The following is a 24,403-nucleotide window of genomic DNA, read 5'->3' as shown; positions in this document are numbered from 1 at the left end:
GATATTTATTCTGTACTTAAGTTTTGGGCTTCACCGTGCATTTAGCTATTATTTCCTTTTGCATTTTTATTGCTATTGAAGCTCTGTTGTTTGTCAGGAGTGCATTTTCTTGCTAAATTAATCCCATTATCTTTCTACTTTACCACAGGTTATCATTGCCCTTTCAGAAAAGCACCGTTCGCACATTCCTTATAGAAACTCCATGATGACCAGCGTCCTAAGAGACAGTTTGGGAGGGAACTGCATGACAACTATGATTGCAACACTCTCCTTGGAGAAAAGGAATCTTGATGTATGTTGGCTCTTCTTTCTGGAGATCTTAATCTAGGTTTTTACTGCTAGCACGTGAGACAGAGTTGAGGCTCTTGGGTGGGTTTCTACCTTTTCAGCTGGGTATGCCTTCAGAGGGCAGTACCCTACAGAGTTCACAGCTGTGGGCTATTTGTCATTGTTATAATAACCCCATTTGAGAATTGACTTCACATAGCACAGGATAGTTTGAAGAAGCCTGATACACAAATTTTGGAAGGCCTACTGATGGGTTGGCAATGTCACCCAAAGAAATGGGAGAGCTGACCCATCTGCTTCTCTTGCTTGATTTTGCCCTGATGACTAAGATCCGGATACCTTGGAGATATCTCTGAGATGTGTCCCTAGAAATGTTGCTGAGTGAAGCAACCAGGATGCTTTGGCAGGAGCCAGCTGCTGAATGGCTCTTCTGGGTTGCTTTAGAGCCAGCTGATGTTTAATGTTTGGGATCCAGACACTCCCCAGAAGAGGAAACAAGGCCAAGACTTTGATTGTAAGATGCCTTGACAAGCCTCTCTTTTTGACCTATTATGAATCTTTATTTTGTGATCTTTCATGTGTGTGGATTATGGCTCTTGCTATGATTATGATTTATATATGTGGTTCTGGTCTAAGTGATCAACAACTGAAAACACATACTATACCAGCTGCCACTTAGGACCTTGTGATCTCTCACTTTTTGTGATTGGTAATTTTATTAAGCCAAAATAAAATTGGTTAAAAAATAATGTTCTAGAGCAGGGGTCCCCAACCCGCAAGCCATGGACCAGTACCAGGTCTGTGGCCTATTAGGGGCTGAGCTGCACAGCAGGAGGTGAGTGGTGGTGGAGCCAGCATTACTGCCTGTCAAATCAGTTGGTGCCATTAGATTCTCATAAGAGCGTGAACCCAATTGTGAACTGCACATGCGAGGGATCTAGGTTGCCCGCTCCTTATGAGAATCTAATGCCTGATGATCTGAGTTGGAACAGTTTCATCCTGAAGCCACACCACCTGCACCCTCTGTCCATGGAAAAATTGTCTTCCACAAAACCAGGCCCTTGTGGCCAAAAAAGGTTGGGGACTGTTGTTCTAGAGCAAAGCTTCCTAATTTAGGGGCATAGTTCCTCACTGTGAGTTTTATACACATCACTTTTTAGGTGTGTATCTTTTTTCTGTGAATAAAAAATAAGTTTTATCTAGAGAGAAATATCTCTCTATGCCATAATATTTTAAGAAGTTACTTTGCTTTCTTAGGAGTCTATATCAACCTGCAGATTTGCACAGCGAGTGGCACTCATAAAGAATGAAGCTGTTCTTAATGAAGAAATTGATCCCAGATTAGTAAGCAACTTTTAACTATATTTTTAAAAATATATTAAAGTATATCAAAGATTAGCTAAAACTTGTAGGTGCACTTGCTCTATACTGGGCATGTTCTAAGTAGTGGAAACATATTAACTCATTTAATCCTCTAAATAACCTATGAGTAGATGCCATCTCTATCTCCACCTTAAAGATGACAAAACTGAGGTAAAAAGATGTTTGATAACTTGCTCAGTCATAAGTGCTAATAAGTAGCAGAGTCAGGCTTCACACGCAGGCAATCTAACTCAAGAGCCACTGCTCTTCCTACTTGCAGCTCCCCATTGTTTCACTTCAAAGACATGCAGGGAATCCTAAGGACTCATACAACAGAACCACACATGATTACATCTATATGCAGAACTTAGCCTTTCAAAATACATCAGTTTAACTATCTAGAGACAATAATAGTCTGTTTTTTTTGTTTGTTTGTTTGTTTTTTTTGTAGAGACAGAGTCTTGCTCAGGCTAGAGTATGGAGTGCAGTGGTGCAATCTTGGCTCACTGCAACCTCCGCCTCTCAAGCAATTCTCCTGCCTCAGCCTCCCAAGTAGCTGGGACCACAGGCACACGCCGCCACAACCAGCTAATTTCTTTTGTATTTTAGTAGAGACGGGGTTTCACCATGTTGCCTAGGCTGGTCTCAAACTCCTGAGCTCAGGCAGTCCACCCACCTTGGCCTCCCAAGGTGCTAGGATTATAGGTGTGAGCCACCGCGCCGGGCCAATAATAGTCCATCTTATATAAAAGCTCAGAAAGAAAGAAAAGTCCTAATAGCCATTCAGTAGAACCATATTTTACATACTTGTTCTGTTATTTGTTCTAGAGTTTTTTAAAATTCATTATTGGCTTGATCTGTCAAACTTCTAGTTTTATAACAGTAAATCCTGCTTTATCAAAGAACTGTTTTTAAGCAAAAAAAATTTACATGGTAATAATTTAGCTCATCATAAATGCAGATATTTTCTATTCTCTAGTTTGTTAGTTTTCTGTAAATGAAAATGCAACACTGAATCCATTTATGCCAACATTGAAAATGTTAAAATAAACTATCTCAATTGTATCAAATTCCATAATTAAGATTGCATCATTTTTCAAATCACTCAGTTTTTCTTATTTCTCTAGAAAATAAGCTGGTAGGGGCTTAGTAACCTGCACTGTAAAAAAAAAGAAGTGAAATCCTACCAACAGTGTTTCATTTATAAATTTCTCAAATCAAAAAAAAAAACCAACAAATTAATTGTTACCCATATTAATTACTTCCTCTTGATTGTTTGTCCTTTCTCCTCTTTCTTGCCATGGAAGGACAGAGGGGGAAAGAGGACAAAGGAATAATGGGGCTGTCTGTTATGTTCTTCTTGCCTCAGAAAGCACCAAGCTCCTCTGATGGAGTTCTCTTCTGGAGAAACCAATGAGTGAGGCAGGATCTGTTTCAGCAAAGGCCCTGGTCAGGTATCAGCATCACACAGTGTTCCTGCTGGAGAGAGGAGACAGCATGCAAAGTCAAGATTCGAGTGGAACTGAACTGCTAGGGTGGATTTTGTTGCTGTCCCTACCCTTCCAGAAGCCCTATAGCATTACAGTGCTGAATGAGAAAGAGAGTTAACAAAGTTATTAGCCCCAAGACAAAAACTAGTTCAGAATTTAAAGAAAATAAACATATTAGACATTGGAGGGTTTTGTTTTTTTGGTTTTTTGTTTGTTTGTTTTTTGCATTTGGCTAGAGACTTTTCTTGGAAGGAATGTGAAGAATTTGAAGAAAGGTAAACATTATTATGTGTTTGATATAGGTCTGTGAGAGATTTGAAGAAAAGAGAAATCAGGAATCAAAAGCTAATAGCTGATAATTGAACAAATGTTGAGGTCTTCCTGGTGCAGATTAATCTGGTAATTGACAAGTGTTGTTTCCTGGTCTCTTTTATAATTGCCTCTAAAAACTGACATTACTGTCAGTCATTTTATGTATAGAGCTTGTCTGAGGCACAAATGACAGTTGAGAATTTGTCCTACAAACCACTCAAGACAAAACTTGGGTGGCATTTCCTATATCTTACTTTTAAAATTTAATGGCAAATATGGAGCCAGCCGATAAGGATTTGCCCTGCTTTCTTTAAAAGTATTGGTACCTCAGGCCGGGCACGGTGGCTCACGCCTGTAATCCCAGCACTTTGGGAGGCTGAGGCGGACGGATCACCTGAGGTCAGGAGTTTGAAACCAGCTGGATCAACATGGAGAAACCCCGTCTCTACTAAAAATACAAAAAAAATAGCCGGGCGTGGAGGTACATGGCTGTAATCCCAGCTACTCCGGAGGCTGAGGCAGGAGAATTGCTTGAACCCAGGAGGTAGAGGTTACAGTGAACCGAGATTGCGCCATTGCACTCCAGCCTGGGCAATAAGAGCAAAACTCCATCTCAAAAAAAACCAAACAAAACAAAACAAAAAAAGTATTGGTATCTCAGAGAGACAAGGTGGTAAAAGAACTATGAGCAAGGCCAGAGCCTGTGGTGATTGGGCATGAGCTCAAATCTCCTAAGGATGTCTCTAATGCCAGGGTTCCTTCAGTAATTGGATGGGAGGCATAACTGTAGTAATCTCAAAACCAAAAAAACTTGGCTTAGTTTTGAGATTTTTATTCAATAAGACAGGAGAATAATTTGGTATTAGATTTGACTTAAAAGCCTTAGTAAAAATAGAAAATATGACATCAATATTAGTTTAATAGAGAAGGGTGCCAATGTAGTTACTATCTCAGGATTTTCGTTCTGTATAGATTGATGATCCTAAGAATATTTTTAAAAAAGAAGCAAACAAAACCCACATGATCCTATACATTTCAGTAAAATTCTCGGAACAGTGACATGTTCAAAATACTCAATATCATGTTCTTTGGGATTTCTGGTCCTGTTGATATGGCCCAAATAATCTGAAACTCACCTATATACCTAAGCATCTTTGAAATACATATGTAAGGTTGAAAGGAAGTAAGGGAATTCTCCAGGGCCCAAAAACTAAGCTGAGGCTGCAGTTGTCCTGGAGTGGAGATGTAAAGGAGGTTGTAGCAAAGGAATAGAGATTAAAGCCCTGGGATGTTGCAAGATGGATGCTGAACCTAAGACATCCTCTCTTTTCCCCAACATAAAACCAGTGAAAGGGAGAACTATAAAAAAAAAATCTATCCACTACCATATGGAGATGTCAGGGCAGCTTGTCCGCTTTCGAATGGACTATAGGTAAAACAAAAAGTAGTTTTTCTGAAAACTACTTTGAAAAATTTGAAACCCTAGCTCTACCTCCTGTAGGTTTGAAATTCAAATTTACATAACCCCTTTAGTCTGACAATCCCCAAGCAAAAGAAGTTAGAAAATGAGTAAAGCGGGCCGGGCGCAGTGGCTCATGCCTGTAATCCCAGTACTTTGGGAGGCCCAGTGGGTGGATCACCTGAGGTCAGGTGCATGGCCAACATGGTGACACCTTGTCTCTACTAAAAATACAGAAATTAGCCAAGCATGGTGGCAGGCACTAGTAATTCCAGCTACTCAGGAGGCTGAGGCAGGAAAATCGCTTGAACCTGGAATGTGGAGGTTGCAGTGAGCTGAGATGGCACCATTGCACTCCAGCCTGGGCAACAAGAGCAAAACTCTGTGTCAAAAAAAAAAAAAAAAAAAAAAAAGAAAGTAAAGCTACTAAGAGGAAGAAAGGAAGGAAGGACAGACCAGATCCTATGGTGTTTTTCTTTCAAGTTTTGAGTACTACCAAATATTCCAGAAAGGATGAAAGCTGGATCAAGCCTGCTAATTTTTCTTTTAGGAATTTTGCATTATGATAGGAAGATTATTAATATGACATGTACTATCATGAACTAGTTGGGTTTATTTTGGGAATTCAAAGTAATCTATCACTAGAGAATGCATCAATGTATATTGTAAGAAAAAAATGAGAAAAGTTAAAACCAAATTTAGGATAATGGTAATGGGGAATTCATTCAGGGAAGACTATGCAGGGGTGAGGTCTTCAGACAGGTCTGTAATGTTCTGTTTCTTAAGTACAGGGTACATGGATGTTCACTTAAGCTAAGTAGTGGGTACAAGGTATTCTTTTATACTATTTTGTATGCCTGAGATGGTTTATACTAAAATACTAATCACATGAATTAATATGATTCATCACATTCAGAGTTTAAAGAAAGAAATTATATTATTTCATCCCTAGTTGCAGAAAAAGTGTTTGAGCACATTAAACATTCAACCATACTTTGAAAACATCATTTTAAAGGTGAAATTTTAGAAGAAATAAGACAGGAATGTCTTAAGAATTGAACTTGGAAGTCCTAGCTAGGAAAATGAGACAATAACAAGAAATAAAATATATAAGAATTAGAAAAGAAGAAAAACATCTGTCATTACTTACAGATAATTATGTTGCTTACATAGAACATCCAAGAGTATTTAATGATAAATAGAACCCCCAAAGTTTCAGAAAATTATTTGGTATGTAATCCATACATAAAAATGAGTTGCCTTCCTATATGCCAGAAGCCAACAGTTAGAATATATAATTTTATAAAAATTCTATTTACAGTATCAACAAAAACTTTTAAATTCCTGATAGAAAATCTAATTAAAGACACGTAAGGTATTTAAAAAGAAAATTATAGATCCTTATTGAAAGGAATCAGTGGAAAGCTATACCATGTTTATGGATGGGATAATTTAATATCATTAATTTGATGTCTGATGAAATTAACCTTTTAACTAAATGTAATAATTCCAGTTAAAATTTGAGGAGAGCCTTTGGTAGAATTTGACAAGTTGGGTCTAAAATTTACATGGAAGAGCAAATGGCCAAGAATAGCCAAGTCTATTTTGGAAAAGAACAGGATGAAACGGGCTTATCTTATCTAGATGCCAACTTTCTTAAGATTTAGTAGTTAAATTAGTGTGGTATTGCCATATATAGTAAAATAAACAAATGTGTTTAACCAATAGCCCAGAAATAGACACATTTATATATATAAACATATTATATAATTATAATAGCAAATCTTGTATGGTTAGCCATTTAAAATAAATTAAAATTTGATCCCTATTTCATACCTTATACAAAGTAAAATCCACCTAAATGTGAAAATCAAACCTTTAACACTTTTAAAAGATCATATAAGAATATATTCCTATGATTTGGGATAAGATAGATTTTCTTTCAAATGACACAAAAGTACAACACATAAAGGAAGAAGGTGCTAATTAGATTATATTGAAATTCTGAACTTTCATTTAACAAAAAGAACACTGCAAAGTGAAAAACATGACAGAGATTGAGAGAAAACAGGTGCATTGCATAAAACTAACGAAGGATTCACATCCAGAATATAGAAAGAAGCTACCAAATCAATAAGGAAAGGAAAAACAAGTAAATGGAAACATGGACAAGAATGGGAATAAATAATTTGAGCAAGGAAGAACCCAAACTGCCAATATACATATGCAAAATGACCTACTGCACAAATAATCATGAAAATGCAAATTAGAACTAAAATGAGATATCATTTTACACCTAACAGATTGGCAAAATGAAAGTACCTTTCAATATTACATAGTGACAAAAATGTGGAAACAGGAACTTACATCTGTAGTTGATAGGAATGTAAATTTGTACTACTCTGAAGAGCAATTTAACAATATATAATAAAGGCAAGATGCACATACTCTCCAGCCAGGAAATCCTACTTCTAAAGTGCACACTACAGAGAAACTCTTACATACGTGCTCAAAGAGATTCATAATGTTCATAGCAACACTGTTCGTAATAGCAAAAGTAAAAATCCTAAATGTTCATCAACAGGAGACAAATAGATTCTGATATATTCCTTTACTGAAATACTATATATCCATGAAAATTAATGAACTAGAGCCACATGAAGCAATGTAAATAAGCTTAAAAACAATGTGAAGGACAAAAACAAGTTGCAATTACATGCAGTAATGTAACATTTACATAAAGTTTAGGGCATGCAAAATGATACACTACATTATTTATGAGTACATGCATACATATGGAGTAAATATATGAAAACACACAGAGAAATCAGACCCCTTAAATGCAGTACAGTGATCACCCCAGGAAGGACGGAGCGGGGATACCAATAGGGGGTTCCAGTTACATCAGTAATGTTTTATTTGTTTTTAAAAAAATTATAGAGGCTGGGCGAGGTGGCTCATGCCTGTAAACTCAAACTTTGGGAGGCCAGGGTGGGTGGATCACGAGGTCAGGAGATTGAGACCATCCTGGCTAACATGGTAAAACCCTGTCTCTACTAAAAAAAATACAAAAGATTAGCCGGGCATGGTAGCATGCGCCTGTAGTCCCAGCTACTCGGCTGAGGCAGGAGAATCGCTTGAACCCGGGAGGCGGAGGTTGCAGTGAGCCAAGATCATGCCACTGCACTCCAGCCTGGGTGACAGAACGAGACTCTGTCTCCAAAAAAAAAAAAAAAAAAAAAAAAAAAAAAAAAAAATCTAGAACTATTTTGACAAAACGTTAAGATTTAACAAAGCTGGCTTTTTATACCATTACCCATTTTTGTGTCCATAAAATTGTCCATAATTTTAAGAGCTGTATGTTCTCTGTCACCAAGTTCACCTTAATGAGAAGTTGACATTTTCTCTGCCTCTTTGCCATTTATAGGTGATTAAACGCCTACAAAAGGAAATCCAGGAACTGAAGGATGAACTGGCCATGGTCACTGGGGAGCAGAGGACAGAGGCACTCACAGAAGCAGAGCTCCTTCAGTAAGTCTGCAGACTTTTTTTTCTTTTTCTTTAACAGTGAAAGTTTGTGTTAACTTCTTTGTTGGCCCTAATGTTATGAATTCACCTCAAAGCATGAAGGTCTCCTGGGACAGTCTGAAATTGCATTTAGGCGCCAGTTAAGAGTGGCGGCTTTCCATGAAAAGCTGGATAAGGCTGGCAGTGTTTTTGCCGCCTCAGCTTTGAGGAAGTAAAGAACAGAGCAAAGAGAGGATGGGAATATCCTTCTCATGCCAGCTGAAGAAAAGGAATTGTATAATAGTCATGCAATTTTAAAACACACACACCAAACACTCTTGAGCTGTGGGTCTCAGATCTGAAAGGAATTCAAGAGACATCCTTTGTATTAAACAGCATCTTGCCACAAGCACCAATTTATCCCATGCCAAAGTAAGCTCTCTCCTTTAATAAATGGATGGCCCATATATTATAGCTCGAACACTCTAACTGGGAATGAAAGCAGGTATTCAGGGCTTTATACAACTGCGGCATCTTTCAGAGCCTTTAGATTTGCAGCCATATGGCATATCAGTGGTGCAATGTGGCTCTCATTCTCTCTCTGATCACAGTGGGCTTTCTTGTTTCTGTGCTGCTTATTAAGCGTGTGTTGGGTAGTAAGAATGGGCCAGGCTTTGAAGGCCATGGCATTCTCTATTTCCAAATGAGAAATAGAGCTACATAGGACTTTTCTAAAGATATACTATAATTTCACCTAACCCTCCCTCAATGGAGAAAATGGTAAATTAGAGAGAGAATAAAAGTGGTTGTCTTTAAACTATTTCATAGCTGCCCCTGAGGTAGGTCTAAAGCTTGAGAAGCCTCAGCAAGGTTTCTGTTATAGTCAAAGCTTTCACTCCTACGGAATAGTGTTTCCTAATTCCAGAACACTGTATTTAATAACATGATAGGCCCCTAAGGCTTTTCTTGCAAGACTGCTTTGTGGCATATTTGCAATTAAGGGGAAGCATATTGACAAAAATTCACGTTAAAAAAAGTTTTATGTCATTTCTTCAAACAACTTGGGATATCATAGATATTGAGAACACTAACCTCAAACTATCTTCACTATGGTGTTCCTTTCCCCTCAAAGAAGGGAATTACCAATTATTGTCTTTGAAAATGTCTCTTCAGAATTTTGATCTACAAGTCAGGATCCAGCCAAGAAAACAGAACCAGTCTAGGCCTTTTAACAAAAGGAATTTAATATAGGAAATTGACTGCCAGGAGACAGTTTTGCTGAGAAACTAAACAGGAAACGAAGCAACACCCCAGAGATCAGTAACAGCAGGAGCTTCTATGCCCCTAGGATTGCAGGGACAACAGGAGAAGGTGATGATACCAGAACCTAAGAGCAGGAGCTGACAGGCAGAAGCTAGACCATACTGAGTGCTGTGTGACAGCCGCTGCAGCCACTGAAGAGCCACAGGTGCTAGTCGAGACACTGTCCAGAGGAACATCCTTGGCTTCTCTCACGTCCCCCTTTCAGTCTTCCACCAGTGCTTCCTGTTGGCTGAAGTTATCCAGAAGCCAGTTGCTAAAAAAGTCTAGGAATGTAGTTTCTTGTGATGCAGAGTCAAAGACGGGAAGGGGGAAACTGAGTCTAAAAGCAACATATTCAATCAGTACCAATGTTCACATCTGTAATCCCAGCACTTTGGGAGGCTGAGGCAGGTGGATCACCTGAGGTCAGGAGTTCGAGGCCATCCTGACCAACATGGAGAAACCTCGTCTCTACTAAAAATACAAAATTAGCCGGGTGTGGTGGCGCATGCCTGTAATCCCAGCTACTCGGGAGTCTGAGGCAGGAGAATCGCTTGAACCCGGGAGGCAGAGGTTACAGTGATCCGAGATCACACCATTGCACTCCAGCATGGAGCGAAACTCCATCTCAAAAAAAGAAAAAAAATCAGTACCAGTGTTTCTGCGAATTCCTGTGTATCCTGTATGTTTTTCAGGAGGCTTAGTTTAAGGGTAAGATTTTGAATATGGTGGTTTCAGTATGTCAGACTGAGTGTGCTGTAGGTTCCCTCTATTGTACCAAATCTAGAGAATTATAGCACTGGGATAAACACATGGATCTCTCGTCATACCTAAAAACAGGAAGCCGACTTCTTGATGGTCTAGAGACTTCAAGGAATTCCTGAGGGACCGAGAGGTGGGACTTGAGATGGACAAGAGAAAAGGATAGACTAAGGCATGGGTGCAGCATAATAATTGCTCCACGTCTGGAAGTGTGGAGCCCTGGAGCAGGAGAGGGCTAGGAACAGCCAATGAGCATTTGGTAGAGCTGTTGTAGTGGGGCAGTTTGTCCTGTGAACTCCTGAGCCCTCCTCCTCTGCAGTGTTAAGAATGGAGAGACAGGGAAGGGCCCCAGGTAGCTGACAGAGAGCCCAGAGAAGTTCTGAAGACCAGTTGCTGTCTTTAGCTTTATTTACCCATCCCCTATTCTCACGAAAAATAAAAGGAAGCAGCCGGGCGTGGTGGCTCACGCCTGTAATCCCAGCACTTTGGAAGGCCAAGGCGGGCGGATCACAAAGTCAGGAGATCGAGACCATCCTGGCCAACATGGTGAAACCCGTCTCTACTAAAAATACAAAAAAAATTAGCTGGGTGTGGTGGCGGGCGCCTGTAGTCCCAGCTACTCCGGAGGCTGAGACAGGAGAATGGCGTCAACCCGGGAGACAGAGCTTGCAATGAGCCGAGATCGTGCCACTGCACTCCAGCCTGGGCGACAGAGTGAGACTCCATCTCAAAAAAAAAAAGAAAAGAAAAAGAAAAAAAAAAAGAAAAGAAAAATAAGAAGACGCTCAAGCACTGGCAGCTGCTTCAGCCCCTCATCCCAGACAGGCTGCCCAAGCTGAGATACCTGAGAGTCCAGGAAAGATGAGCCCATGGTTCAGGAGTGGCTGGAATTAGAAATATGAGGCCAAAAGTCTGAGAATGTTAAGAACAAGAAGATTGTACAACCCATAGGGCCTTAGAACTAAACATTACCCAAAGTGATTAATATCTTTAGAGAAATAGAATATGGTATTACATCTATAAAACAAGAACAGGAGTTGACTTTTATGAAGCAAAATCAAGGGGAAATCTTGGAAATGAAAAAATATAGTTGCTGTCATTAAGAACTTAACAGATGGCTCAATAACAGAATGAAAAAACCGAGGGGCAGATTGGTGAGCTAGGAAGATCAGGGCTAAGGATTTCTTCCAGAATATGAGATAAAAGGATAAAGAGAAAGGTTAAAAGAAAAGTGTCGTAGAGAATAGCTCTATATTTACCAATATCTGATGAATAGGTGTTGGTGAGGAGAAAATAGAGATGATGCAGAGGAGCCAATAGTTAAGAAATAATATCTCAGAATTTCCTAGAACTAAAAAAAAAGACATGCAACTTCAGAATGAAAAGCTACCAAGTGCTAAGCCATATAGTCATATTGTAGAAAATTTTTAGAGCCACAAAATACAGAAAAGAATCGTGAAAGTTACCAGAGAGGAAAAAAAATTACTCTAAATCAATAATCTGATTTAGAGCAAACTTCTCATCAATAATTCTGAAAACAAGAACATCTAGTGCTAAGGAAACAAACAAAAAGTACTTTAAATGTATTTTTCTGTATCTAGCCAAATTTGTATTCAAATGTGAAGATGAAAAAAGGCATTCTGCCGACATGCAAACTTTCAGACAGAAAGGATAGCACCCTAGATCCTTTCTCAAGGAATGACCACAGACTGTAATTTAACAAAAGAAAAATGCAGTAAAGTATATGCAATAAGAATGAGCAAATTTTGTTATATCTTCTTTATGATTCTTACTATTGTATAATATTCATATTATATCTTTTACTAACTTGCCATTTATTCCATAAATGAATTTTTCTGTTTAGAAGGTATAGCAATCAAATAACAATTAAATTTTTCTTTCACAGGAGTTTGGGCGATAGAATGAAAAGTAAAATTGTGACAATAGATTGAAATACTGAAGGACTTATAGATCCTGGATTGATTTCTGTTGATCTATAGATGAGAAATATACAAATGTCAACCTCAACAGATCTTATAGACAGTATGGAGGGTTGCCAGTAGTTTTTTTGTGCAATTAGTTTATTTGTTCATTCATTTAACACTCATTATTTATCTAACATTCACAAAACTCTATGTTAGGCCCTGAGTGGGGCACAAATATGAGCAAAACCTAGATCCTGCTCTCAAGAAACTCATAATTTAGTGGTGGTGACAGACATGAGCACAAGTAATGATGTGATATATAAACATTATGAGAAGATATAAACAAAATACAACGAGAATGCAGAGATATCAATAATTACTTTTGGGCTCAGGAATCATGTAAAACTAGTTCACGTGCTACTAAATAAACTTCAGCATTTCCCAATGAAATGACTTGTCTGCTGTCAAGAGAAGTGTGCTATGTATCATTGTGTCTTATTAGTGATTTCTGACTAGCAGTTAGGGAGAACAAATGTTGCAAACGAAAATCACCCTGCCAAAGCAAATCATACAGTTTCACAAAAGTAGTAAATTTGGCACTCGTTCACAACTGACAGTGCAGATTATTCAGACAATGTGTTCTGTTTTTATTGTTTATGTTAAATTGTTATCATTATGTTTTCCCATAATTACCTAGATTGAACATTAGTACAACCTACATTTCAACGGACTTAAGAGTCTTTTATCATCTTAAAATGAAAGTGATAAATTAAAATTTACCCCTAAAGTGCTACTGCTATTTAACACCATTAGTCTGTACTGCTCTGTGTTCTAGGGCCCCTGGATATTTATTCAGGAATGTGAATCAGCTTCAGTCCTCTTATTGCGCCCAAACTCTCCAGGAGACAGGCAGGAGGGGGATGATGGTGCTGAGAGAGTATGTGTCCCAGAGCTTGTCAGGACACAGTGGCAGAATTGCTCTCGTCCTCTTCTACTTCTCTGTCCTGCAGATTCCTGCAGGTTTATGTTGATTGGCATGGCATAAGGATATTACCATCAGACATTCTCTGAAGAATATCAGAAAGCAGATATTTAGTAGATACGGTATTTTATCTAGTATGAATTGTGCAGTTTGAAGATGTCTGTTAATGACTAGCCCTATCAGATTTTTTGAGCCATTTCCCAACATTTCTATGCTTAATGTAAATATTTGTTGCATGGACTTGGATGCTTTAATTTAAGAGGATTTCAGATGTCAGCCTCCAGTTATTATGATATTTTTAGTTTACATCTTTTTTGGGGGGTGGGGTGGCTGGGTATATTTGAAAAGAGACAGCTGGATAAAGGCTGTATAGCCAAGTTAATGTATACAGAACTTCTTCAGTGAAGATTTGATTGTGATTGAGTCTCTAAACACATATACAATTGTTTCTTTGGTAAAAAAAAAAAAAAAAAAAAAAAAAGCCTGTAGATCTTTGGCTAGGCTTGGAAGCATTGTATCCTGACCCAAATCTAAGCGAGTCAAATATTTTCTGTTAGCAACGTTTCACTTCCGAGATGAAATTGAATTGGACCTCATTAACTCTTGCCCCAAAGTGTCTGGATACCTCTAAACATCTGGATCCTTTTCTAACAGAAAAAGAGGTCTTCTTGCAGTTAATCCTTCAAGCTGAATTTATTGAGCACCTACTAGATGCTAATCATTTTAATAGGTGCTTTGGTGGGGGGTTAGATGTATAGGATACAAAAAATTACAAAAAATAATTCCAAGGAGTCACAGTTTTATTGAGGAAAACTTACAGACACATATATACACACAAATACATACACATGTATATGTATATATAAAACACAGAACAAAGGAATATATTAATGGAGAGAATAAATGGATGCTGATAATTTTAACTTTAATTTTAGTTTTTATTCTACCCATATTAGTTTTTTAATGACTCTGCAGACTTAAGGTTTCTTATGTGTAAGGTGAGAGAGTTAAACCAAATGTGATCTATGCACTCTTTTCAGTTCCATGTTTAAAAATGTAATAGCAGTTTATTACATATGGTTAATACATTATTTACTCACTATGATAATAAAAAGCAAAATAATCCTGTAGGAATTCAGAAATGAGGGAAGTCACTGAAGATTTCACCCATGGAGTAAGCTGAAAAATTTCTAAAGGATGTCAAGAGGAAGAAGGCACCCTTCTAACAAAGATTCTGAAAGGGAATGTGAGAGGGTGGGAGGGGTGGGGTAAGGAGTGTAGAGAATAGCAGGAGACCAAGATAGGAGTTTGCATATAGCAAACACTAACTGATGAGAATCTGAATTGAAACTGGCCTGGCAGGAGCCTGAGGTTCTCATGGAGGAATTGAAGAATAGGACTAGACAGATGAATGGTGACCTCATGGTGGGTTATGAATACCATATGCAGAGGAGCTGGTATCTTCCTTAATGGTATCTAGGAAATGAATTGTGGTCTGAGAGTATTAAACTCATTCATTCATTTAATGAATGTTTATTTTGCTCTCTCCTTGTGCTAGGCACTGTTTTAGGTGCGGGAAATATGGGAATAAACAAAATAATGTTCTTGCCCTCATGGAGCTTACATTCTTGTGGAGAGACAGTACACAAGATAACTAAAATATAGAGCATTTCAGATTGCAGAAGCTGAAAAGGAAAAATAAAACAGGAGTTGCAGCTTTAGCAGGGTGACCATGAAAGAATTTATGTGATGATGTCTTTTTTAAGATTACTCCTCTCATAGAATTGGACAGATTGGCTGGAGTGAGAAATCAGAAAAACATTATAATCAGTTTGGGAGTGAGGATGAGGGAAGAGACTTGAATGGTGATGATAAGAACAGAGAAGAGAAAAGTCTGAGAGATCTTGTTAATGAAGAATCAATAGAAGTGATGGTTTCACATATAAAAGGGGTAAAAAAGGGAAAATAGTGATAACTTATGACTGTAAAACAGGTTATCAAGAGGTGGAAAAATTGGGAAAGGAAAGATAAGAAAGGCTCAGTTTTTGTGTATGATGAAGAAATACACAGATTGAATTCTGGAACTTCAGAGGAAGGTTAAAAGTGATGATTTAAATTTTAGGGTGACTAGTAGTGAGTTGATATAATACTGAGGTCAAGACCAAGAGTCAGTTAGGAAATTCTCTGATCTAACATGAGGTATGTAATAATTAGTGTATTAGTCTGTATTCATACTGCTAGAAAGAACTGCTGAGACTGGGTAATTTATAAAGAAAAGAAGTTTAATTGACTCACAGTTTAGCATGGCTTGGAAGGCCTCAGGAAACTTACAATCATGGCAGAAAGCAAAGGAGAAGCAGGCCTTCTTCATGGGGTGGCAGGATGGAGTGAGTGTCCAGCAAAAGTGGAAAAGCCTCTTATAAAACCATCAGATCTCGTGAGAACTTACTCATTATCAAGAGAACAGCATGGGGGTAAACACCCCCATGATTCAGTTACCTCCTATCAGGTCCCTCCCATGACACATTGGGATTATGGGAACTACAATTCAAGTTGAGATTTGAGTAGGGACACAGCCAAACTCTATCAATTAGTATCCATAGGATCATAATCTTCCTATGTGCAAGCTTACTATAGGTGGATTGCCAACTGAATTCATCCTTTTACTTAGCCACATCAATCACCACATCTCCTCCCCAGTGTATTTTTACATGGAATTAAATATTCCAGTCACTGGATATTTAACAATGAAGAGAAAAGGAGCTCCTACCTAACAGGTGGCCCTGAACTCAACATGCCCCAAACTGAATTCCTCTCCATTTTTCCCCAGACCTGGTCTCTACCACTGTATCCTCCATCAGTCAATGTCTCTCCAAGCTGTACTGTTGCCCAAGCCAGAAAGTTAGAAGTTTCTTGTGGTTCTGTCCTTTTTCTCATACTCCAAGTCCAATCGGTTTGGGGCATTTCTTTTAAAAAGTAATTATAACATTAAATAATTTAAGACTAAATATAGTTTAAATCCAAACACATAGTGTTATAAAACCCACACAGAATTTGTTTCAAAAGAACATATTTGTACTAATAAAAGCTTCATTGATGTCCAAGCTTTATATTGAAATGCAAATAAATATGCCTAAAGGAAGAGTCTTAAATGCTCGTTTATCCATCAAATAAATCTCACTTTGAAATAAAACAAATTTATACCTGTATTCATTTTTTCCAGTGGATAAACAGTGATTGAGTACTAACAGGACCATGTTGGGCACTGTGTTAGGAGCTAGGAGGCTCAGAGACAAACTAAATAATCCCTCAGGAAGGTGGTGTGCCGCAGAGAGGGGAAGATGTCCAGACACACACGCTCTTTGCTGATGCCCACCTGCTGTGATAGACAGCTGGTAGAGATGGAGGTGGAGGAGTGTTCTCTGAAGGGGAGGAAACAGAGAGGAAAGATTTTATATAGGAAGTGGCAACAAAACACCCATCAATGCTTTCATCCTTTGAAAGTTAGCATTTAAAGGTAACTCTAGGAGAAGCCATTTCCACCATATTTAAGTTGCAGTTCAAATTTTTTTATTAGCTAATCTAACAAAAGTTTAATTTGATTTAGTTCTTCAATATGTTTGAAGTTGAATAAATTTCAACTATAGGTACAGTGGCTCTCTTGAGCCTAAAATTTGATAACTTATTCCAAAAAGCGTAAGACAGAATAATTTTTCAAAACCATCTCATACAATTTGATATATACCATCCCAATGACTATATGTCTTGTAATGTGATCCTCAGACTATTTTAAAAATCAAATGAAACAAACAAATAAAATAAATAAATATTCTACAGTATTTGAGTTAATACAGTCCTAGTGAAAATTAGATACCAAACCAGTCTTTTAGGGACAGTCTTTTGTCAGTACTTAATTCTGGACCAATAGTGCTTTATCCTTTTTATATTCAGTTTATTGTCACTGGCCTCCAAAGTGGTTTTAGTTATAAAACCACTATTAAAAACATTTCAAAATCATGACTCATCCTCCACAAGTTCTGTGACATGACAAGCCCTCCGGATTGCACTCTGCAAGAATCTTCACTGTAAAGGCAGGAGGAGTGGATTTCAGGAAACTATGCACCTCAAAGATGAGAAGTAGACCTGGAGAGAGAGAGAGTGGAGAGAGACAGAGAGAGAGAGAGAGAGAGAGAAAGGCCTACAGAAGAGTCTAAACCATCTATTGAAGATTGTTTGAAACATGACTGAACTCTGTCCTATATAGACTGCTTATTAGAAAATGAAAAATCTCGGCCGGGCTCAGTGGCTCATGCCTATAATCCCAGCACTTTGGGAGGCCAAGGCAGGTGGATCACCTGAGGTCAGGAGTCCAAGACCAGCCTGGCCAACATGGTGAAACCCCATCTCTACTAAAAATACAAAAATTAGCCGGGCATGAAGGCGGGTGTCTGTAATCCCAGCTACTCAGGAGGCTGAGGCAGGAGAATTACTGAAACCCGGGAGGCAGAGGTTGCAGTGAGTCGAGGTTGCGCCACTGTGCTCCAGCCTGGGTGACAAGAGCAAGACTCCGTCTCAAATTAAAAAAAAAAGAAAAGAAAAGAAAATGAAAAATCTCAAGAAAGTTTGTGCCTAATTTCTTGTAATGGATGAAACTGTTCAAATGATATTAACCACACCTCACTATTCAGAACCCCTCCTATGACCCAGGTCCCAAATGCAAAGGCCCTAAATGGCCTAGTCTGTGGCAACTGCTAAGACCCCGTTCTCTGCAAGCATCTCTTTCATTCTGGTCTCCTCACCATTTCTCCCTGAAAACACCTTCTTCACTTCCTTGATCAAATGTCTCAGATCAGAAAGACCTTCCTGGGCCACTTGATCTAGAATATACCTTCCCCCGTCACTCGTTACCCCCTGTATACAGAGTTATTTTCCTTTATAGCAGCAGTGTCCTGTTTAATGTTTCATTGTCCTTTGTCAATCTCTCCCTGCTTTGCTGCATGAGGACCAGGACTTTGTCTGAGTTGTTCAGCACTGTGCCTGCCCCAGAACCTAAAGCAGTACCTAGCACATGGGCTCTCAGTAGTAAATATTTGTTGCATGAATTAGTGAATACTCTGCCTGGCGCTCAGGCCCCCTCTGGCTTCTTTCATGAACCGTTCATTTCAAATCACATGGATCTCTGCTCAGGGTCCCCAGGACCAGCCTCTGTTGATAGAAATCACTTCTGTGTCCCAGGCCAGGCTCAGTGGCTCACACCTGTAATCCCAGCACTTTGGGAGGCCAAGGCGGGTGGATCACGAGGTCAGGAGATCGAGACCATCCTGGCTAACACAGTGAAACCCCGTCTCTACTAAAAATACAAAAAATTAGCCAGGCGCGGTGGTGGGTGCCTGTAGTCCCAGCTACTCGGGAGGCTGAGGCAGAAGAATGGTGTGAACCCAAGAGGCGGAGCTTGGAGTGAGCCGAGATAGCGCCACTGCCCTCCAGCCTGGGCGACAGAGCGAGACTCCGTCTCAAAAAAAAAAAAAAAGAAATCACTTCTGTGTCATTGATTTGGTATCCACTGGATGCTAGGCCTTGTGGATTTCAGCTCATGAGGATGAATGACTGAGGAATTACTGGAAATACTCAGAATTTTGTGACAACTATTTTCTAAACTGTTTAGTCACTAAGATCAGGCAGGGAACTTTTATACGAATAGACTGAGAGTTAAGAGGCTTGAATTCTCATCTTGACTCTCCTAGTCTAAGGAGACTAGCTATCTTAAGATGGTCATGCCTTTTCTGTAGTCCTCAATATTTTCATCATGCATGAGCATTTATATCATCTCCATGCATCTGTTACTCATCTTTTGTGTGAGAGTAGTAATGGCACCCACATCACAAGGCTCTTACGAGGATTGATGGGGTAATTCGTGTTATGTACTGAACACAATGCCAGGCCCACAAGCACCCCATCAGTGTTACCTGTTACTATGATTCCTTGATACAATTTTTATTATTGCTGAGGAATCTACTTCATTTATAGAAGTCTTTTCAAGCTTCTCTACTGGAAAACAAAGAAGCAAATCATGTTTTAATGACCCTCTTTAGAACATACACTCATGCATGCACACAGGAAGAAAAAGTGCCTGAAAAGAAAACTATAAAATTGTTACTGGAATTACAAGTGATTTTTTTTGGTTATTTTTACCTGGCTGTATTTACTAAAATTTCTACAGAAAATTAAAGGTCATTCTTAAAAGAATTAATGTCACTTGCTGATTTTACACCTCCAAGTGACAGAAAAACAATTGTTTCATTTAATTAATGAACTTTGGAAAAAAATGCTTTTCTTACTCTACTTTTATACTAAATTTCACAGCTAATTAAAAACAAATGTTCTCCCTTGGCATATACCAATTTATTGTGCAATATATGTAGTTGGTTTTGAGATCTAAATTACATCTGCTTCTGGAATCTTCAAATTATTTTCATCATTAACATTTGTATGATTTTTGTATATTTGGACTGTAATATTGCATATTGTTAATTAGTCATTTCAAAGTGGTGCTTTTCTTAGACAGTTGATATAAGACTGTTTATCTAAAAGGCTAAACAAAACAAAAACTATAAATTGCCAGAATGGAATGTCCATAAAATGCTTCCAAACTGGAGCTATTTGCTTTGCATCTTACTGTCCACACTCTTACCCATAACAGAGTTCCACATACTCCCTGAATAGGAGATGTTTGCCGAAACCTTTAAGATATTTGGAAATTCAAAAGTAAAGTAGCAGCCTGAATCATAAAAAGAGCTGATGCATAAACTTTACATTTTATTTAAAATAAAGTGATGATTTTTTTAAAAATTTGCAAATGTGTGTATGTTTATATGATGTAATATATATAAGTGGATAAGTAATATGTACTCATTGTAGACTTTCTAAAAGATACAGACAGACAGGAAAAAGAAAGCAACATGTATATGCACATACTCATATCTGAGTGCATGAGAAACATGCCAGAAGTGAAAGGCAGCCACTTTGGGCTTGAGTGAGGGTGGTGAAGACTTTTTCCCCTAGATGATTTTGCAAGGGACTTGTAAATGTTATGTCCAACATTGAGATGTGGAATCCAGGCCCCTGTTTTCTCTTTCACCCTCTTCTTCAGGATTCATGCCAGGTGGAATTCTCTGCATCTCTTTGTAGAAGTTCAGCAGGGATACTTTATTTTAATACCTTAATGCTTCTTTCAGGTACTGCCTAGTTGTGTTTATTTTGAACTCTCTGTTCTTTAAAAAATGGACATGTCAACGAAACCTCCTGTTTTCCATTTTCTGAATTTAGCATTTCAACATCTGTATAATAGTTGTACTAAAAATACTCAAATGTTTTATGAAATTGTGAATATCACACAGTCTTATAAATGGGCAAGATGAATTGAGATTTGTTGTTATTGTTGATACTGAGAAGGATTTCGTTTGTTCACCTGTTTTGTTTTGCTTTGTTTTGAGGTAGGAGGTGGTACCAAATTTTTGTATTAGTGAAGAACTTAACCTTTGGGTGTATCTTCTCATTTATCTCATTTGCTTACAAACCTGTGGGCTAAAGAGAGTTCAGAGAGAACAGTTTGTCTTAGCTTCATACCCTGAGACTTGGAAGAGGAGGTATTGAGATTTATCCTCCTGTTTGATTCCCTGGGCTTGCGAAAAATGGAGATTTGGATCTGTCCTGAGGCCTTAATTATCAGTCCTTGAGGATTATTGAGCACCAGCAGTACTTTGCTAGAGCTGTCAAAGAAGCAGAAGAATCATAAAGCCTGGTGCCTGCCTAGGAAGACCATATGAGGAAGCATGGCATCTGCTATTAAGAATAATAAAAATTAAAATTAAGACAAGTAAATGATCATATACAAATGAGCAATAAAGATCAGGAGCACAAAGAACTTAATGAAAGAAAATTATCCAAATAACTGTCTGTATAGATCAAGTGTTTAAAAATAAAATGAAAATAAATGACGTTTCAAGAATTGTCCATATGCAATGTCAAAGCAAGCCTACGCTCTCTCAGAACTGCCACCAAATCTAGAATTAGACACTTTGCTTTTATTTTTCAGCTCTCTTCTCAGTACAATATGGATACTTGTACCTCTGACATTCAGATAAAGGATTTGAGAACTTGTAAGAAAAATCCAAAGTTTTCATTTTGTTAAGGAACCCCAGTGTAGGATTTCCTAGTGCTGATAAAGTAGACAATGCTTCCAAATGGAATAAGGATAATTCGTGTTATTCATTGGTCTGTGAAATGGTATTGTCTTCGTATTCAGCTAAGCATTGGAATAAATTCTACTTCTTTTAAATTTTACACCTATTAAAAAATGGTAGTTTGGCAGAGCCTTCTAGTTGGGCACAACATAATGGAGCATTGACTCCAAATAGCACATGAATTTGTGTTCACTGTATGCATCCAACTTACAGCAAAAGCACACCAAGATAAAATGTAAGATACCTCATGAAACTATCCCCCATTTCCTCTTCATATTAACCCTAGCTTGAGCATTCACCTTTGCCTCTAGTGTTCACAGGCTCTTTTGTAGAAGCTTGGCTGTATTGCCTGCCTTTATATCCTTATAGGCAAAAAGACAAACATTCCCCAAGACAGCCCAAGGACTGATCTCAGCCTGCCCTGATTGCCTAGCAAATAATTAGTCCTAGTTCTTGAAACCTAACTCTAAGAAGCTAAACTCAGTGATAACTTAAGACTGCATATTTTTCTACTCTATTCCTCAAAGTACTCTTTATTCTCATTCCCATCCTTCAAACCCAATTTCCCCAGTGGTTCCCTCTGTGTTTATCATTAACTGAGCATACTTACGACTTTTGCCACATCCTCAAAAATTTGTCATTATTATGGTCAAGGTAGCTACTGCCTGTTGTATCATTTCCACAATTTCCTGGAGAAATCAGATTTCCCCTTCTTTTTCATGAGCCCACCTCCTGCTATTAGAGCTTCTCAGCTGCTTTGCTCATCAGTGTGCTTTCCAGATCAGTCAACTAGCATGTGTTGGGCAGAGTACAGGACTGTATACTTACTTGTCTATTTAGTCTGAAACCCTGAATTGAAATTTGCAGCCACAAGTTTCCTCTTTTTCCTGCGTGCCACTTTTTCTTATGTTCCCTGATAGTCTAACTTTTCCTGTAAGTTTGGAGAAAGCAAGTAACCATCAAGAAACAACTGGTTAATTATCAAAGAAATGCAAATTAAAATGGGGTGCAATTTTTGGCCAACCTTTTTGGTAAAAATGAGAAAGGCGATGAGACCCTGAGTTGGTGAGGGTATAATGAGCTCTTACACAGCTAGTAGAGTGAATGAGGCCAGTGACAGACAGGGAAGCCTGTTCCTGAGGCCTGAGGCAAGTCCTTTGTAAAATTTTTTTCATGTTACCACTTGCTGGGCAGCCCTGAAAAGCATTTATACAAACTCTTTCACTGAGTGTGCTTTCAGGTCCAGCAATTTTACTTCTAGAAATTTGTCCCTAAGGACACAGATACAAAGATATTTATCACAAACTATTTATAATAGAGAATTGGGTTATGGTACATTTATGGAACATAACGCAACAGTTATCCATGTCAATGAAGACATACATATATAAATAATATGCATATATTATCTACATATATACACATGTATCTACATATTGATCTGGGAATATGTCTAAACTATACTGTTAGTTTTATAAAATATTCTGATCTCACTTTCGTGATGAAAAATACACATGTATGTATATGCTATGTACATAGATGATAAATATATGTGTATATATGTGTTTACAAACAAGTCTGGAAAGATAAACGCCTAAAGTTTACAGTATTATCTCTGGGTTCCAGGATGGAGTAATCTTTTGTCTTCTAAATTTTCTTTTCTTTTCTTTTTGCAGCAGGGCCTCCCTCACTCTATCACCCAGGCTGGAGTGCAGTGGCGCGATCTCACTGAAACCTCCACTTCCTGGGTTCAAGCGATTCTTCTGCCTCAGCCTTCCTAGTATCTGGGACTACAGGTGCGCACCCCTGCACCTGGCTTATTTTTGTATTTTTGGTAGAGATGGTGTTTCACCATATTGGCCAGGCTGGTCTCGAACTCCTGACCTCAAGTGACCTGCCCACCTTGCCCTCCCAAAGTGCTAGGATTACAACAGGTGTGAGCCACCACACCCAGCCTTTCTTCTCTATTTTCTAAACATTTTGCAATGAACATGCATTACTTTATGATCAGGCAAAATAAAGACATTTAAAATTATGTTAAAGTAGAGACATGAAATATTCTCTACCTCATAGTGTTTTTCATGTTATAATCAAATCATTCAGCAAATGTTCATAATTATGGTATAAATAAATGCCATTTATTGAGCATTTGCCAGTAGGCATTGGATTAGACATTTTATATTAGACATTTTATATATGTAGTCTAATATAATTTTCCCAGTAACCTCATGAGGCAAATAACATTCAGCTAAGTAGATGCATAGTCAGAATTTGAATCCTGTTTGGTCTGTCTCAAGATCTGCTCTTTTGTGACCCCTGAGCCATAAAGGTGTGAGGTTTACAGTGGTGACTTAAACTAAATCCTTCTTCTAAGGAGTTTATGTGGCAAAATGCAAGTGGTATTCTAGAATTGGTGTGCGTGGTTCGGTATCAAAAACTAAGGCCTATCTGGAATGCTGTATTTTCTTCACTGTTGTTCCCTCATTCTGGGTATGTCTTATAGAAATGATATTTTCTGGGATATCCAGTAGGAGGCAAGAAAAGGACTCATGTCTCCTCTGGTAGGGAAACGTATCCCCCTTTTCATTCTAAAGACTTGCTTCTACTAAGACAGAGAATAGGTCCATAAAGTAGATATCCACCCACTGTCTTTGACTCGTTTGTGGTGTGTTAGAAGTATATTAACCAGTGCTTGTTTTAATATCAGACAGTTTATGTAGAAGTAACCACAGCTGATAAAACTCATGAGTTCATGCCAGTAATGAAATTCC

General features: G+C 38.3%; 1 protein-coding gene across 2 annotated transcripts in view; it reads left to right on the top strand.

Annotated features, from left to right (window-relative positions):
* KIF6 (kinesin family member 6) overlaps positions 1 to 24,403 on the top strand; it is a 389,937-nt gene that overhangs the window by 139,522 nt on the left and 226,012 nt on the right. For both annotated transcript variants that reach the window (XM_003833335.7, XM_034962039.3), the window contains exons 8-10: positions 149 to 292; positions 1,546 to 1,632; positions 8,339 to 8,442. In XM_003833335.7, coding sequence (XP_003833383.2) covers positions 149 to 292; positions 1,546 to 1,632; positions 8,339 to 8,442 — 335 coding nt within the window. The remainder of the gene's footprint in view (positions 1 to 148; positions 293 to 1,545; positions 1,633 to 8,338; positions 8,443 to 24,403) is intronic.

Source organism: Pan paniscus, chromosome 5 (genome assembly GCF_029289425.2).
Source record: "Pan paniscus chromosome 5, NHGRI_mPanPan1-v2.0_pri, whole genome shotgun sequence".
Taxonomy (NCBI): Eukaryota; Metazoa; Chordata; class Mammalia; order Primates; family Hominidae; genus Pan; species Pan paniscus.
This window is presented reverse-complemented; position numbering and strand designations above follow the sequence as displayed.